At 41.7% G+C, this 16,358-nt stretch overlaps 2 protein-coding genes across 2 annotated transcripts in view; one reads left to right on the top strand and one right to left on the bottom strand.

The window, feature by feature from the left end:
• LOC131887876 (hemocyte protein-glutamine gamma-glutamyltransferase-like) overlaps nucleotides 1–10,183 on the bottom strand; it is a 20,315-nt gene extending 10,132 nt beyond the window's left edge. The window contains exons 1-5 of the mRNA XM_059236597.1: nucleotides 9,907–10,183; nucleotides 7,493–7,643; nucleotides 5,360–5,842; nucleotides 5,044–5,273; nucleotides 4,776–4,950 (exon numbers count right to left, since the gene is read on the bottom strand). Coding sequence (XP_059092580.1) covers nucleotides 4,776–4,950; nucleotides 5,044–5,273; nucleotides 5,360–5,842; nucleotides 7,493–7,643; nucleotides 9,907–9,909 — 1,042 coding nt within the window. The 5' untranslated portion in view covers nucleotides 9,910–10,183. The remainder of the gene's footprint in view (nucleotides 1–4,775; nucleotides 4,951–5,043; nucleotides 5,274–5,359; nucleotides 5,843–7,492; nucleotides 7,644–9,906) is intronic.
• On the top strand, nucleotides 1,656–5,840 carry LOC131887877 (zinc finger protein 93-like). The gene is made up of 2 exons (XM_059236598.1): nucleotides 1,656–4,982; nucleotides 5,052–5,840. Exon 1 carries the CDS (start codon nucleotides 2,530–2,532, stop codon nucleotides 4,639–4,641), a length of 2,112 nt encoding a protein of 703 aa, XP_059092581.1. The 5' UTR covers nucleotides 1,656–2,529; the 3' UTR covers nucleotides 4,642–4,982; nucleotides 5,052–5,840.
• Nucleotides 10,184–16,358: the final 6,175 nt, after the last annotated feature.

Below are 16,358 nucleotides of genomic sequence, written 5' to 3'. Positions count from 1 at the left end.
GGGACAAATGCAACAAGGAGGTAAGAGCTCCTTGCAAATCCCAATGAATATGAATTTTTTAAGAACAAAACTTATTTCTGATTTTATGAAGACAGCCCTTGAAACAATTAAGCAAATGCCCATTTATGGTCTTGCATGTTAGATTAATGAGAAATTTCTCAGTATGTAAAAACTGAAGGACTAAAAACTTTTTGCATTTTGTTTACATGCTCTCAAACCTCATTTTTCATAAAAATGAACAATCACATAATTCCTTCCCAGCCCTAACTATTCGGTATTTTTTGGATGGCACAAGGCAGAACACACTGGCTTGATCATTTTGGTTAGATGTTAAAAGGTTCATCATCTTCTTATGAACTTATTTTTGCAGTTTATTATCCTGCTTCTTCAAATTTAATTCATCATTTGATGTTTCTTATTGAATGCGACTTCATCAGCTATGATATAGTATATCATCAACTCGAAAGCATATATATTCGAAGTTCTTTTCCAGCATACTAAGCTTGGGCATTGAAATACCCAAAGGGCTTGTCTTGGATAGCAAAACCGTATATACATTGATGTTAAAATTTCTGTCTTTCTTTGTTTTAATCCTTTTACTAATGTTAAATCCCAACCTTTAGTGCGACATTTACTCATTATGGATCTTAAGGAGTGCTTGAGCCCATTGAATAGGATGGAATAGATCGAACAATTTTTCGGTTTTCCGGTGCTGGCAGATTTTCGAAAAAAGATGTCTAGTGGGGGCCTGTAATTTTTCTCATCCTATCTCACTTCATCATCTTCTACTAATAACCTTGAAAAGATGTATATCCAATAACCAGGCTTTAGATACGGGTTTCGACGCGTTTCTTTCAGAAACGAGTAGTTCCGTTGAGAAATGTCATTCTAGCGGAACAAAATTCTTAATGGGAATTACAGGCCGATTCAGCCCCTTTTCTAGTGGGCTTGACTGAACAATGTTGGGCCACACTGAGCTGAGTGCACAGCTGAACCAAATGCTCAAGCATAATATTTGCCTTATCAACTCAAACGGACTTTCTGAGTCCGATTTTGGTACTTTAGTGGCATGAGTACAAAAACGTGGCATTACGTTGGATGGATGGTTTTGATGCACACCCTGACAATTTTCATGAGGCCCCACTTTTGTTACTTTCAATACAACAAGACCACGCCAAACCAGCCACGATGACTTGTTATATTTTCATACATGTGTGTTTACACAACAAGATTCAATAAAGCCCTGTGGACTTATGGAAAAGCCCTTTTTAACCTCCTTCCAAAAGGCAAGAATCTATAGATATGTTTCCTCATGTAGCAATGGTCAATGATTTTTGATAAGCTATAAGACTATTCTAAGTTTGTGAAGTGAGTAAAACTTCATTCAAGTTAATTGACAAAGTTAGTGGGCGGTGCTTGTCACATTTTGCAAATATTTCAGAGAAATTCCAGCTTGGCCTGTTTCACTCATTTAAAAACTGGTCTTACATAGTTTCATGCTCTTTGCAATCAATCCTAGAGTCCTGTATTAAAAGAGTGCAGCAGTGAGGTCAGAGCACCAAACGTTGAGTTTACATGAATCCCAGATCCAAACCAAACACATTCTTGTGCTTCACAGCAATACCAGACTCAAACTAGGTATTTTCAAAAAGAAATATAGAAAGTGGCTCAGCAATTGGCATGTGAAACATTGGAAGTACATTAAAGGGTGGCTGAAGGGTAACATAAGCCGTATATGACACGTAGAATCAGATAATTTTATACAAATGCGTTTGGTTTGGATCTGGGGCCCAGGTAAACTAATTTTTTGGGAAAGGAATTAGAATTGAATTGCTATGATGCGCTGATCTCACTTTTGTACTCTTCTAGACCCAGAGCCCTGCTCTATCCATTCCTCTCTAATCCAAAACGAGACGCCTGAAAGGCAAGGCAAGGACACTGAAGTCCGTGATCATCGTCTTTGGATGAATCTTGGTGTTAAGATAAGGATGGCTGGCAGTCATGATTCCATAACGCAATGCTCTAAATTGATAATCACGCAACTAAAGTACCACCATCGGACTTGGAAAGTCCGTTTGACTTATCAACAACAACACAAACACACCGATACAATATGCCATGTTTTCCAGGGAGAAGGGCTCCACCAACGGATCGGAGAACAGGTCTCACGTCTAGGGCCAGAAAACCAAGCCCGAGCGCTCATTATTGAGAAGAGCATCGACAGGAGAGCGAAGATCGAGCGAGCACAGGTCAGAAAATAGCACTGGGCGTGAACCAAGGGAACATCATCGCATGGATGGATGGATGATTGGATGGTTCAAAGACGGGCTCAACGAGGCTAAACCACTCACCTGATTGGTTTCCCTCTCATGCTGACCGACCATTGACCAGTAACCCGGGGGTGGCTGACTCATGGCCTTGGTTATTCATGGTGTGATTACCGTGCCTGGCACAGCCTACTCCTCCTAACGCGTCTTCCTCGCCTTCCCCGCCCTCCCCGCCCTCCCTCATTTCAGTTGAACACTCACCATGGGCACGGTAGGCCCCGCCAGTTGGGCGGGCCTCACTTGGGATGCCTTCCTGGCCGACATCCACTTGGTAGGCGTGACCATTGAGAACTGGGCCATCCTGCACAAGACTCACTTTGACTTTTTCACGGAAGACGAACCGCATTGCGGCCAAAGCCTGTACCTGGAAGTGGCCACGGGCCGATATTATCACAAGGTCTTTGGGCGGACCATTGGCCAGGGCCAAGTGAGCGCCCATGACCCGGCCGCCCTTCGAGCTTTGGCCCAAGATCTCTTCCAGGATGTGGCCATTTGTCGCGGATTCGATGCCCAGGTCAAGAACGAAACCCAGTCACTCCAAGAGTCTCATTGGCATCCCTATCCCCGAAAAACCAGTCTCAATTGTCAAGTCGTCTTCAAACTGAACCCAGCCGACGCTGGGCCCCCGGCGGCCACGCCCCTATTGTGCGCTCAATGCGCACGGGCCATCAAGGTCGAAAGCCTCGAGCCACCCGCTCTCAATGTGAATGATTACCTGTCAACGCCGTGGCCCCCCGGTCAGCCTTTCAAGCGAGAGGCCCATGGTCTAGTGGGGGATCAGCCTGAACCACCCAATCCACCGGGTCATTCCGGATCAGACCGGGTGAGTGGTCGCCGAGCATCGCCCCAGCGGAAAGTCCGACTCAAACCGAGCTTGGTCCACTGGACTGAGCCGGACGACGAGGACGCCCTGGACATGGAGTTGACTTACTCTTCTGAAGACCATCACGAAGAAACCGAAGAAGAAGAAGAAGAAGAAGAAGAGGAGGCGGAGGAAGAAGCCGATTTGCCTGCTGGTGCTGGTAAACCCAGGCCACGGCGGAGGCTGAAGAAATTCAAAATCGATCCCAACTCTTCAGGTCGCACTGAGAATAATATTGCCTTGGACCGTGAAGATGCCGTTCAGCGGCGTCCTCGTAAAGGCCGCACGTGTAATCACTGCCATAAGTACTTTAGCAGTGGTAACGGATATCGAAATCATCGAGCCCGATTGAGGCGAGACGAGCGACGGCTCTCGTGCAAGCATTGCGATAGTTACTACTACAGCTTTTCCGAGCTAGCAGAGCACATTGTGTCCGCCCATCGTGACGCACCGATCAGTTTCCAGGATCACCTCCAAAACCCGGAAGAGATTGAGCAAATGGCCCGTGGCCATAAATGTTCCATTTGTAGCCTCTATTTTAACAGCCATGTCTTGGTCTTTCGTCATAAGGCCTTCTATCACGAATTGGGCGATTTCTTCTGTGAGGCGTGCGATGAGCACCTGCTCACCTACTATCACTTGGTGATGCACAACTACAACGCGCACGACAAGCCCACGCCCTTCTTGGCTCCGCCCGTGGATGACCTGGTGCGCACGGAGCAAGAGGACGGGAAAATCAAGTACTCCAAAGAGCAACACATTTGTCCGGACTGCAAGAAGGTGTTCAAGTACGATTCGGATTGGGGCACGCACATGAAAACCACCCACTCATGGTGGGTGTTCGAGTGCCAAGACTGTGACGAGATGTGCCATTATGCCAAAGACTTTTCCGCTCACATTCGTCACTTCCACGGGGACAATCCTGTGGTCCATTGTCCCAAGTGCTTCGAAGAGATCTCGCTCAAGGACAATCCAGACCACTTCAATGAGCATTTCCGACATTGCGTAAAACGGACGCAAGCCAAGAAACGCGAAAACATATCGTTCCAGTGCGACAAGTGCGGCAAGAACTACTCCACTCAATATTTGCTTCAGTGCCATCTCATGTCCCATGAGGGCGTGGAAAAGTACATTTGTGAAAAGTGCGACTATGGGACTAATTTGAAAAAGGTCATGGAGGACCACCAGAAAGCTCACATGCGGGCCGAAGGTCTGACGCAAGATAATAGCGGCACGAATCTATTCTTCCATTGTGATCAGTGTCCGAAGCGCTTCTCGCGTAATCTCACCCTCAATCGCCATATCAAATCCGTGCACGAAGGCATCAAACGCGTCATGAAGTGCAAGACCTGTGATGCCACGTTCAACAGTAGCTCCATGCTCTACATTCACAAGAGACGAGTCCATGGGTTTGTGTCCAACTTGAATCGGCGAGGTCGTCGACCGCACTGAATCTCTATTTGGAATTGAGAATACTGAAATTGGGTTCGCCAACCCCTTCCTTTCATTTATGAATCGAGTTGCAACAGAAAAGGATTGCTCAATATATTGCCCGTATTCGATGTCATAAATGAGGAGCGTCTTACTTGTTGTGACTACGCCGGCAAACACCCAGCATTGGCCGTATTTCACGGACGCCTGGGTCCTCATGAACTCTTCTAGGATGGCCACACTGCCCGTCCACTCGAAAGGTTTGGTTCCATCCCCATAGTTCCCGTCCCATCGTCCCATTAATAGCCCATCTTCATCTAAAGCGTTGACCTGGATGACAGCGAAGCAAAATGAGTTTCGGGGTAAAATCATATTCCTTTCTCATAAGTTATGGTGTACGTAATGAAAAATGAAAAAACTCACTACGGCAGAAATGGCTCGCGTCACTTGCACGGGATCGGCTCGATCTGCATCCTTGATTTTGGCCTTCGTTTCCAAGATGTGGCACACCGCTGGCAAAACCGAGTCCCGAAATTGACCAAAGATCCACGGACGGCCTTTGACACGGTTATGGCTGCCACCGTAAATCTTGCCCACTTCGTTCAAGACGAATTCTTCCCTCTCGGCCGCCTTTGGCAAATACACGGAGTCGTCTGGAAGGCAGGACAATCAAAAAAAAAAAGAAAAAAAAAGAGTCCTTGGGTGGATTGGTCAAGTTCATATCAGGTATTATGCGTACTGGCGTGAAAGGGGTTGAATAGCATGTAGATGGGGTCCGAGTGAGTGTGTCTGAGTTTCTGGCTCCATCGGTTCTCATACCATGTGTCGATGTAGAGCCGCCAAAGCCCCACAGGCAAGTCTGCGGGCGTGAAAATCCTCACCTCCACGTTTGGACCGGATTTGCGAATGAATCTGGCTCGCCAACCAGACATCTCGCCTCCAGAAGTTGTGTCGTCGGCGTGTTCCAATTGAAAGACCCCTTTGGTTCCTTTAGGAGTACTTGGGTGGCTACCAAATTCAAATGTGAATTTGATGCTATCCCGATTGGGATCGTAATTCCGTTTCTGGCAGACCAGGTTGACTGTGAAGGGCTCTCCACGGCGAAGAACACTGGCTTGTCGAGTTTGAACCAATTCGTAGGTGGAAGTGGCGTGTTTCGACGCATTTTCCCTGACGTTGAAGTCCACACCATCTATTTCTAAGACGTGTCCAGCGCTCAATTCTGGAACACGGAAATGATCCGATTGGGCCACTAAGTGGCAAGCGCACAAGCCTAGCTAGCTATAACCTTAAGTAATCTGTTATTCAAGGGATAGTCAGAAAATGGCTGCTTTTGCTTAAACATATCCTGTCCCATGGTCTGACAAACGAAACGCAATTTCAAATCCGAATTCTTGGTGCGTCAGATTTGCAAGTCAATTTGAATGTACCCGATGGACGGGGACGCGTGTCCAATAATGAAAGATTTTGTTCGCCAAGATTTCATACTGCTACTGGGTTAAGATTAAAGATGGCTTCCTTCGGTAAGTAAAATGTTCAAAACCAACTCATCTGATTACTAGGGAGGGAGGGCAAATTGTGCAATAAGAATTATTGTCACTTAAAACCAAAATTTTACACATTTGCACTTTTCATCTTTGTTTGCATCTTCTTACTTTTACTTTGCGCTTTATTGCTGTTGTTTAAGTGGAGATCATAAGTTTCTTGGCTTTAGAAGTGGTTTCAAGTTTGAAATCAATGGCTGCCACCAAGATGTAGGTATGAAAAGCTGAATTTGGAACAATTGAAATCAATTATTAAATCGTGCAGGCCAACAATAGTACTTCACTTTTTGGTTGAGAAACAAGGGAACACACAATATGAAAAAAAGCCAGTTTCATGTCCAAAGAGACAAGCTAAGGAGGGCGCTGAAATACTAAAACAGCCCAAAAAATGCAACATGGCTGGTTTCCTTACCTACTCCATGCTAACAACTATCTTCATTTTTTGAGGAAGAAAAATTTCAGCATTTCTTCGGTTAGATCAACCAGAAACCACTGAAAATTATGGACGAACCTCGACCAAGACTAGCCATAACAAAAAGCCAATTTAGCCGCAATTCTCTTTAGGATCTCTACAGAAACTTTGGTCCGATTTGTTAGTCAAGATGTCAGGGCTGCCAAGCATATGTTGAAAATTGCGTTTTCTTGAGCTTCAAGAAAGCTATGGACAGGGCAAACCTGCAACATGACAAGCCCGGATAACTAGTCTTGGTCATCAAGATACGTCCATAATTTTCAGTGGTCTATGGATCAACGTTGAAACTAGACCAATGTTGCAGATCGTCTGTTGGGAAAAGGGGCAAAATAAGCAAAGGGAAGCATTCCAATTCTATTAATTCAAAGAATTTTTCGTCAATTTGGTTCAAAATTGAGGCTAAATTCGGTTTTTAAAGAAGGCGCTTTTCAAATGCGTAGTATATTGAAAAATAGAAATGATTATTCCTTCTTTTTTTTATCTCATTTTCACCTTTTGTTACACTTTTTGGCCTTTTTCCCCCTTTTTCTGCACCTTTTAGGCTTATATTTTGCACATTTTTTGTCTCAAAAAGGGCTTTGCTAGTTTGCACATTTTGCCCGTCCCTTCTGATTACACTCTACACTTCACATCCATTTCAACAAATCAGGTGTAGGAGTGTAAATACGTACATGGTTGAATGGTCTACCCTTTGTACGTCTGTTACAGATCAATCCACCGACGCCAATTCTCTTCAAGGATCAGTATTTATATGAATTTAAAGTTCAATAAATTATCAACCTTTCACCTAGAACTACTGGGCTTCACACTCCCAGTAGTTGTAAGGATGTCCGCAATATAGAACATTCATGCATACCAGAGGGAAAAATTCGAGGTCTGCTGGCTAAAGTACGATGGAAGTGCCAAAGAGGGGGAAGGAAGTACGAATTGTTTCCACCGATGGTCCAGTTCGACCAAGGACTGTCAAAATCTGAATTAGTCTCATTTTCCCTCAGACGAGTGGCATTCTAAAAAGACAAAGAAAAACAACAGGTGTACCGATCTTTTATTCCCTACCCACGCCACATCTGTTCATTCATTGCAATATGTACGTCTTCAGTTGGCAGGGAGCCACACGGTGGTGTTTTTGCTCTGTGAAGTTTGTTTTGGGACCAGTTTCAACCTAATGGACTCTTCTAACTGAAGGACATCCGTTTCAAAAGCTATTGCCCACTATCATTCAAAGGCCGGGCTGGTTCCTTTCAAAGGGACTCATTTAAGAACCAAAATGACATAATGTCTGACAAAACTGGGATCAAATGAGCGTAGTTCAGCTAACATATGTTTTCACTTGTTTCATCATTATCATCATTGTTCCTTTTAAAAAAACAGTAGCTTCTTTTCTTAGGTTAATGTAATGAGTTAGACTTGGTAGCCCGTATGTCAAGTGATCTTGGAGAAGAAAGTGAGAACAGAAATGCTGAGTTGCTCAGGCTGGCTCTTATTTCTGAACGCATTGCCCTGGTGCCCCCTAAGGATTAAGCAAGCTACTTTTAACAATTTACAACTTTATTCTGCGATGGTTTGTTTAAAAAGGGCCACCACGGCCAGATTCTCGTGATTTTTAATGTCTTGAAGAAACCCATTCCCTTGAACGAACTTTGAGGCACAAGCACGTGGAAAGGACGTTTGAAAATGACTTTATGAGAAAAAATTGTTAGTTGCATATGTAAAGATGATTAAGTTATTTACAACCCCTGATAAGCTCACATATTTGATCCAAACAAAGGTCTTGAAGAAGTTAGGCATAGCTTTACTTCTCCAATTATTGATTGAAATATTGATTTTGAGTGCATTAATACTTGTCAAGAATTTGATGAACAAATTCATTGGATGACGAAGCTTTTATTCTCTTGCTTCAGGAATGTGAAGTTCAGCCAATCGTTTCTCTGCAACTGATACAGCTCAAGTCAATTGCTATTTACAATTAAAACTTCTTTAGGATGGGACAGTTTGACGAAGTTAGCTATGGGTCTTGAGCAAATTAGGACGTAGGTCAGTTGCTTTTAATATCAAGGTTCTCCAAGGATTTAAAAAAAACTTTACTGAAACATTCAGAAAAAGTGATGGAAATAGGCTATTGTTATTTTCTGACAAAATATCACATTGTCATTTCAAGACAGATAGAGGAATAACTTGTGAATCAATGATTGTGGAGATTCATGGCAAATATTTAAAACAATTTCTTTTTGAACATATTTCACACGAATACCTCTTTTTTGCCAATTGTAGAGAAACAATTTTTTTTTGAAAATATGATATGTTTTTATTAGTTTTAGAATCCAGCTTTTCAAACAATTTTGCACCTCACGACAACTCCAGTGTATCCATTCATCTATTACATAAGGTAGCACAATCGAATTCATCCACAACATATTTACTATTTATGTATCAGTTTTGCATGGCAGGCGCTCAAAAAACAAAGAGCCCAGTTAAGCAACACCGCAGACTGGAAAGGACACCAATCAATATCTTTTTCACAAAGGGGCTTTGGATAAAAAGGTGAAATTTAAAAATCTAGCTGGCTACAAGAAATACGAAATACTGTAACATTTCTCACAAATTAAGCTTAATACTTTGAACAGAAAGCCAATTGCCACTCTGACTGCTGTTTGAACATTACAAACCAACAATCCCATTGTATGCCAGGCTTGCGGCAATCTTAAAAAAAGTCGAGAATTGTGATTAGTAAGAACAAGAACTTCAACCACAATCACAAGTCCAAACGTAGGAGCTCTTCTTTTAAAAAACGGGGTTAAAAAACGGTAATTGACTGAAAATTTGAACCGTGCAAACCTATTGCATATTTGATCATTTCCACGTTTCCTCCGGGCCCTACCATTATTAGTTACAAGTAGAGCGCGGCTTTGATTTCCATTTGCCTGTTGAGTAGGTATCAAAGAAAGAGGGTTTCAAAGGAGTAATTGGGAGTAACTGGTTTTCGTTTAGTGTGGATGATCTGAATTGTCGAAAGAAGAAAATCGGTTACGAAAACCCTCTCAAATTCCTGCTCAACGTGCAAATCAATTTCAAATTTGACCTCTTGTTGCACTCTTTACCAACACATTTTGGATGCCAATTGAATTCGTTACATTAGGTAAGATGTATGTATAAGTCCTTTTAGAGCGATTCATATACCTGCCTTTGTATGATTTGAAATACGACTGAAAAGTTTGCATGTCGATAGATTGACGCATCTTGGTGCATCGTTCTCAATAAAAATCCGCTTACCATAGTTGCACGACGAAATCAAATGTAGAAGAGTGGTGAAGGATAGAGAAGATTTTGATGAAGCTTTCAGATATTGAATTCCAACTGAAGTCTCTCTTCAAGCAATGGAATCTATCAAATGTGGCGTGTTTGCCAACTAATGGTCTTATTATCCTCACTCCCTCCTCACTCACTTGGCCGATTGGATGGAGGAGGACACTCCTGTTTTGAGGAGGTGAGGAATAAATCTTGAGTAATTTTTCAACGAGGGGTATCTGAGGTGGTAATGGCAAGTGCATCATGAAGCAGACGTGGGTGGAATGCGACGAACCAGCAACCACTTCATAGCAAGCCAGCCACAGGAGATGATGGCAAGAAACCAAAATGTGTGCGCTCACTCGACCTCAAGTAAAACAACCAATCCAAACATGTCATGCCACCTGACTTTAGGACACCCAATGATCTGTCAAATGATGGAAAGTTCGATTTGCATATCAAGAAGAAGGAGGGTAGGTAGACCTTTTCAAAAGTGTGGCCCCATGTGTGTTGAACGTTGAAGTCCAGGGAAAGCATCACAATGCTAACTCTGTACAAGTCGATTGATAAGCCACATCTTGAACATGCTATTTGGGCTCCTATTAGATCAATAAGTTTGCCAAAAGTCGAACAGGTCCAAAGATGTTTACGCGTTCCAAAATAATGAGTTTACATGGGTCCCAGATCCGACTGGCTGGACAGTGAACTATCTCTGGACTTAAACGTGCGATATATCCCACCACATGCTTGAAAAGCTTTACCAACTTTCAAATGGATATGCTCATCAAATTTTCCATTTTCTTGGAGGACTGCACTTAAATCCTTCATGGATGAGACCTGCTGAATGCCTTTACCTTCATCATTTTAAAGTGGTATGCCTAATGGCGTCGACCCATAGGTCATTGAGCAGAATTTCATTCCGTTCAGTGCCTTGTTACTCACAGCAACCCAAGAGTAGATTTGGACGAGGACCTCTACCAGACAACCAGAATTCTGACCATTCCTACCAACTGCCAATTTTACATCATCAGCACAGGAAGAAATACTGACATTACTACTACAAAGCTTCGGAAGCGGAGCAATGAAAGTGATGGAAAGGAGAGGACCCAAACTGGAGCCCTGAGGAATACCCGACTTGACATCATGTATGTCACTAAGGGATCCCTCAACCATAACCAATTACTTCCTACCATGAATAAATGAAGTACCATTAACGAAACTTCTTAATCAATTGAGAACCTTGCCTTGGATCCCAATCTCATGGAGCCTGTTAACTAAAAGTCCATGATCTACCTTGTCAAAGGCTTTGGCAAAGTCGAGATAAATCACATCAACTGATTCATGGCTCTCTAGTCCCTCAATAACCTGCTCTATATGTTCAATCAGTTGGGTAACCGTGCTAAAATGTGCTTGGAACCCATGCTGGCTAGAAGGAAGGACTTCATGGATATCAAGAAATTCAACAAGTTTGAACTTCATGATCTTCTCAAACACCTTCGCAATATTCGAAGTGAGAGAAATTGGCCTGTAATTACTAGGGAGCGACTTATCTCCCCCTTTAAAAATTGGAACAACATGAGCTAACTTTAGTGAAGATGGAAACTTGCCCTGATCCAAGATGCAACGCATCAAGTACGAAAAACAGGAGCAAGAACCTGTGAGCATCTGATCAGAAACTGAGATGTCACCCCATCAGGGCCAGGGGAGCTCGAGAGTCTCAAGTCCCTGATGGCCTCTAAAGCATCTTGATCTGTGACTGCAAGATCATCTAAACCCTCAGCTTGACAAGCCTTGTCAATTTCAAGAAACTTGAAAACACACTAGAGAACTGAAGTATGTTGGCCATAGACTATACATGGCTTCCCCATCGGCCTCAAAAGGCCCCACAGGGTGTTTCATCTTTCTCTTAGAGTTTGCATAAGTGAAAAATGCCTGCGGATTCGACCTCACCTTCAGAACTACTCTACTTTCCTTTTCCAACTGATCTGTCTCAATGGAGGCCTTAATTCTACCTTGGATCAACTTCAACTTCTTTTTAAGGCTAGCCACAACTACTGGATTCAAATTGATGTGGAGCCTTTTTGCTAGTTTGCAACTCTTTTTGAACTAATTCTTCCTATACTTCGGAATTTTAGACTGCGCCCCGCCCTATGAAACACATTCAGAGATTGCTAGAGTGGAACAGACGTCCTCAAAAACTAAAATCATTTTGTTTAAGGATACTTCTATGGACGAGTCCTTTTTCAGCATTGAAATAAGATCAAGCTCCCCTAACCCTTCTATAATCAACGGCCAATGTTCATCTTTGAATTTGAACTTAGCCAAACCGACCTTTTTGGCCGGTTTTACTTTAGAGCAGGCCGGCTTTTGAGTAATGGTCGACCCTATCCCAACAACATGATGATCTGACAGATTACTAGGTGTCACATGGACATACTGGATCAGATCAGGGTCATTGGAAAAGATCAAGTCCAGAACGTTATTTGCTCTTGTGTCTACACCTACATCCTGAGAAAAAATGCGCAAGATCGCAAATTCTTCCAGCTTTTCGAACGACTGAGATGTCGATTTAGTATGGGAATATACCCATCGGGACTAGCCTCCCACTCTACAACGCTAGCCGGAAAATTAAAGTCCCCTACAAAGAAAACCTTTGAGCATATGAATTAGAGAGCTGACATAAGAGAGCTTACTGAACAAGAGGGGGGCCTACATATTGTCATAATGGACAGATCAAGACCTTGGAGATGGCAAACTACGACGTCAACTTTTCCATTTGATATTTTTGAAAGACTAATGTGCAGGTCATTTCTAACATATAGACATACGCCCCTGTGATGGATCAGTCTTCCCGATCCCCAGGTATTGGTGCCAAAGGCCAGCTGATGGACTCATGGTGATACACAGAGAACAAATACTCTGATCCTTTTCTTATTTTCTGAAATTTTGGTTTCTTTATTTGTGTGGGATTGCCAGACAATTGTGATAACTTTTAAGATAGTAGGCCCATTCATTGGTTTTAATGTTCTTTGATTTCCTTCACATTTTGAGAGGTGTGGAACAATCCATTCTAAAAACAAATTTAGTCATTTAGTTTATCTTGCAATTTTGGACTTAGATCGGATCCGAACCCAATATGACTTTTCATTCCCCAATCCGAATCCGAATGAAATATTCAATCCGACTGAATCCGAATCCGATTTTTTTTCTCCTTCAACTTTGTGCTGATTACAGTCCATCTTTACCTCACTCTTATAACTTCTGCGCTGTTTTTCATTTGGCTTCACTTAATTCGGCTTCCATTCCCGTTCGAGAACTATGAACAAATGCCAAAACATTTAAACCTATGCAACCTTTATAAAGCAAGCTAATATACCTTTGATACTTTTGCCTCTAATGATGTCACTGATGTCGGATATTGTAACAGCTTTGCTGTTTGGCATTTCGTCGGTGGCAGCATGGTATTTTTCAAGAATTACGTCTGAACTAGGACCAGATGTCAGTAGCTCAGTTACGAAGTCCTTTGTCACATTCGAGAGCCGAAGATTTCGCCTCTCAATTTCGCGTGAGTGTTTAATGCAACTCTCCCGAATCTATGGTGTGGGAATCTGAAGCAAGATTGACAATGCATCCAGAATTTCTCTTTTGTGCACTTCCGTTTCAGTGAACTTCATCTACACAATGACATTGCAACATTAATTTTTTGGGATGTAGGAGGCTCCTAAGTTGTCAATAGCGGCATCTTTGAAGATCATCTTAGGGTTTTAAAGTGGCTTCCTTGCTTTGAATTCTTCTGAAGGCATGTTGTAACTCTGGTTTAACTGAAACTTTCATTTAATAGTTTATTGTCGGGAGAGTATAAAAGAACTGGTTAAAATTTGGTGGAGTCAATGACCAAGATAGTTTATAAAAATGAGCAGGATAGTTCCCATTAAAGCATGGCTAGAACTGCACCATTGGGCAACATCATCTTTTTCAATAGCACAATAAACAAGCTTATTTAGTAATAGTGTGTAATCACATTAGAAAGTTTGAAATTCCAAAAATGGAATCAATTCATGTAAAAACCTTTAAGAATGAGAATCCAGCCCAATTTGATGAATGAAGTTCAGCTCTCTTCTTTCTTGGGCTCCTTCACTGTTCAATTTGCTGACCTCAAATGTTCAAAGGGAGTATGTAGGTATTGATCCAGTATCAGGATTTAAGTCAGACTTGGACGAGCTTTTGATGAAATTTACCGATCAACCCTATATTAACGGGTTTTAATATATTAAAATAAAATTTAAGTAAGTTTAATTATGTGGTATGGAAGTCCGCAAAAAAAGAATGAATTGGGACTTTGAGAAAACAACAATATAGGGGAATTGACGTTATGAGCGTAGATGATATATGCTGGTTCCACTGTAACAATTTTTTATTGACCATTACTTTTGAACCAATTCTAGCCTCAATTGTTCTGAAACTTACAATGCATGTTCCTCCTACTGATGATTTATTGATTTTTATATAGAAAAATCAGCAATTGACCATTTGAGCTGAGGTCTTCATGTATTTCGTCCTTCTTGGTTATTTCATTTGGTTCTCTTTATGAAGTCATTTATTTTTAACGTATTGCATAAGTAGGGACAAAATGAGACTGATCACGCACGAAGAAACTTAAAATTGGGCAATGTCTACGGCAGCTTCTTTTTCAGCTGTTTTGCATCCGAGATGGCAACTAACGTATAAAAACTTTTGTAAGTTTCTTGACAGAAGAAATTTGTAGCCACAGGAACTAAGCAGGGTAATGAACTGGTATTGCTTTAGAGGTATTTCCCTCTTATATACCTCTGTCCCGCCTTGATTGATTGTGATTGCCCTTCATTGTGACAAATCTTTTAAATTGGCAAGTTTGAAGAAATTAGTAGCAAATTTCTTGTGTCAGCAAAACTTCATTGGCTGTTGGTCATGAAACATGTTCAAGTGAAAATCCTACCAATGGTTTTTTACCAACATTTTGTCACAAGATTCATTCAAATACAACTGTGCTCTTGACATGAAAATATCCCAGCATTTCTTTTCATTTTGGCAACACTTCGTCCGCCTGTTGTCCTCTAGGACAGATGTTGGTCAATATAGAGACCCTGGTTTGACAAATGGCTCCAATCCAAAAAAGTAAGCGATCAGTTGAACTAAAAATTTCCAAACAGAGGCAGGTTCTTTGAATTTCGTCTAACTCAATTGACATATGAATTAGCCCACAAATTAGTCCACAACCCCAATTTTGCGTTTTTTGAATCATGACTGAATTTGGTCGCGACCAAATCATGCACTAATTCATTGGCTACACAAGGCATGAACTAGACAGCAAGAATTGACCTCCTAAGTCGCAATAAAGATTGTTATTGTTAATTCGGCGCTAAACTGAAATGCCAAGTACCATGGCTAATTTCCCTGTGCTTGATTTTCATGCATTTCAAACAGAATTGGAATTGAACATTAAAAACATAATTTCATCATTATTATCAATTAAAGTGAAAAGTTGTAAATTAAAAATTGGAGTGTTAATGCTTATGCCCCATATGTAATTAAGAAAATACATTCCACATGGCCATCCATATTCCAAGAGTTGAGTGAATTGGGGGCCTCTGAGCCACACTCCAGCACTTTGGCAAATGGTTAATCTTCCAAATAAGGAAAATATCATTGAACTTTTATGATGAGCGTCATGAACGACGCAACCGAGAAGATTTTGTTCCACGTTTTCATGAATGACTGCCCTTGAGAGAGCCAAGGCAAATAGATTGCCTATGAAAACACCTATACATATTTTGCAAGATGAGGGAGTTGTTGAAAAATCACGATTTTTACTGGATGGCTGGCCACAAACCTGGGTGTTATGCACTCGTACAATCGTTATGCACAGGTATAATGATAAAACACTTGGTCTAACAACGAATTGGTATTAGCTCATCTATGAAGCCCCTGAAAATAGGGTTGGTCTGCGATTTTGGACAAATATTTATCTAGATGATCTTTAAAAGATAAGGCAGGGTCAAATGTAACAACAACTCGCCTCAAGTCCGACGGTTAGAGGTTGTACAGTTTTGGACCCCGATTTACTAGATAAATTTTTGTTCTTTTTTTTTTTTGATCGGTGCTGAACCCCTAGAATTTTTTATCATTATTTACGCTAAGTTCTTGAGCTTCGCGACTTTCTGGTTGCTGCGCGATGTGAACAAAATAGTCCTTTATAATAAATAGAAATCGGAGGATGAGTCAGGAATTCTGACGATTTGTATCAACAACCTGACAAAGAAAGACATGCTGAATGGTTTGTAGATCTCGTTTTTAAATGCTAGAACTTAGTGTGTGTGTTATACCCAAGAACACAGATCAAGGGGTTGAGGAAACATGAAGTTTTATTGCAGAAGAATGGGCGGCCTGGGAAGAACATG

This window comes from Tigriopus californicus, chromosome 10 (assembly GCF_007210705.1).
Source record: "Tigriopus californicus strain San Diego chromosome 10, Tcal_SD_v2.1, whole genome shotgun sequence".
In the NCBI taxonomy this organism is placed as follows: Eukaryota; Metazoa; Arthropoda; class Copepoda; order Harpacticoida; family Harpacticidae; genus Tigriopus; species Tigriopus californicus.
Note: the sequence above shows the minus strand (reverse complement) of the source record. Positions and strands in the feature narration are given on the sequence as shown.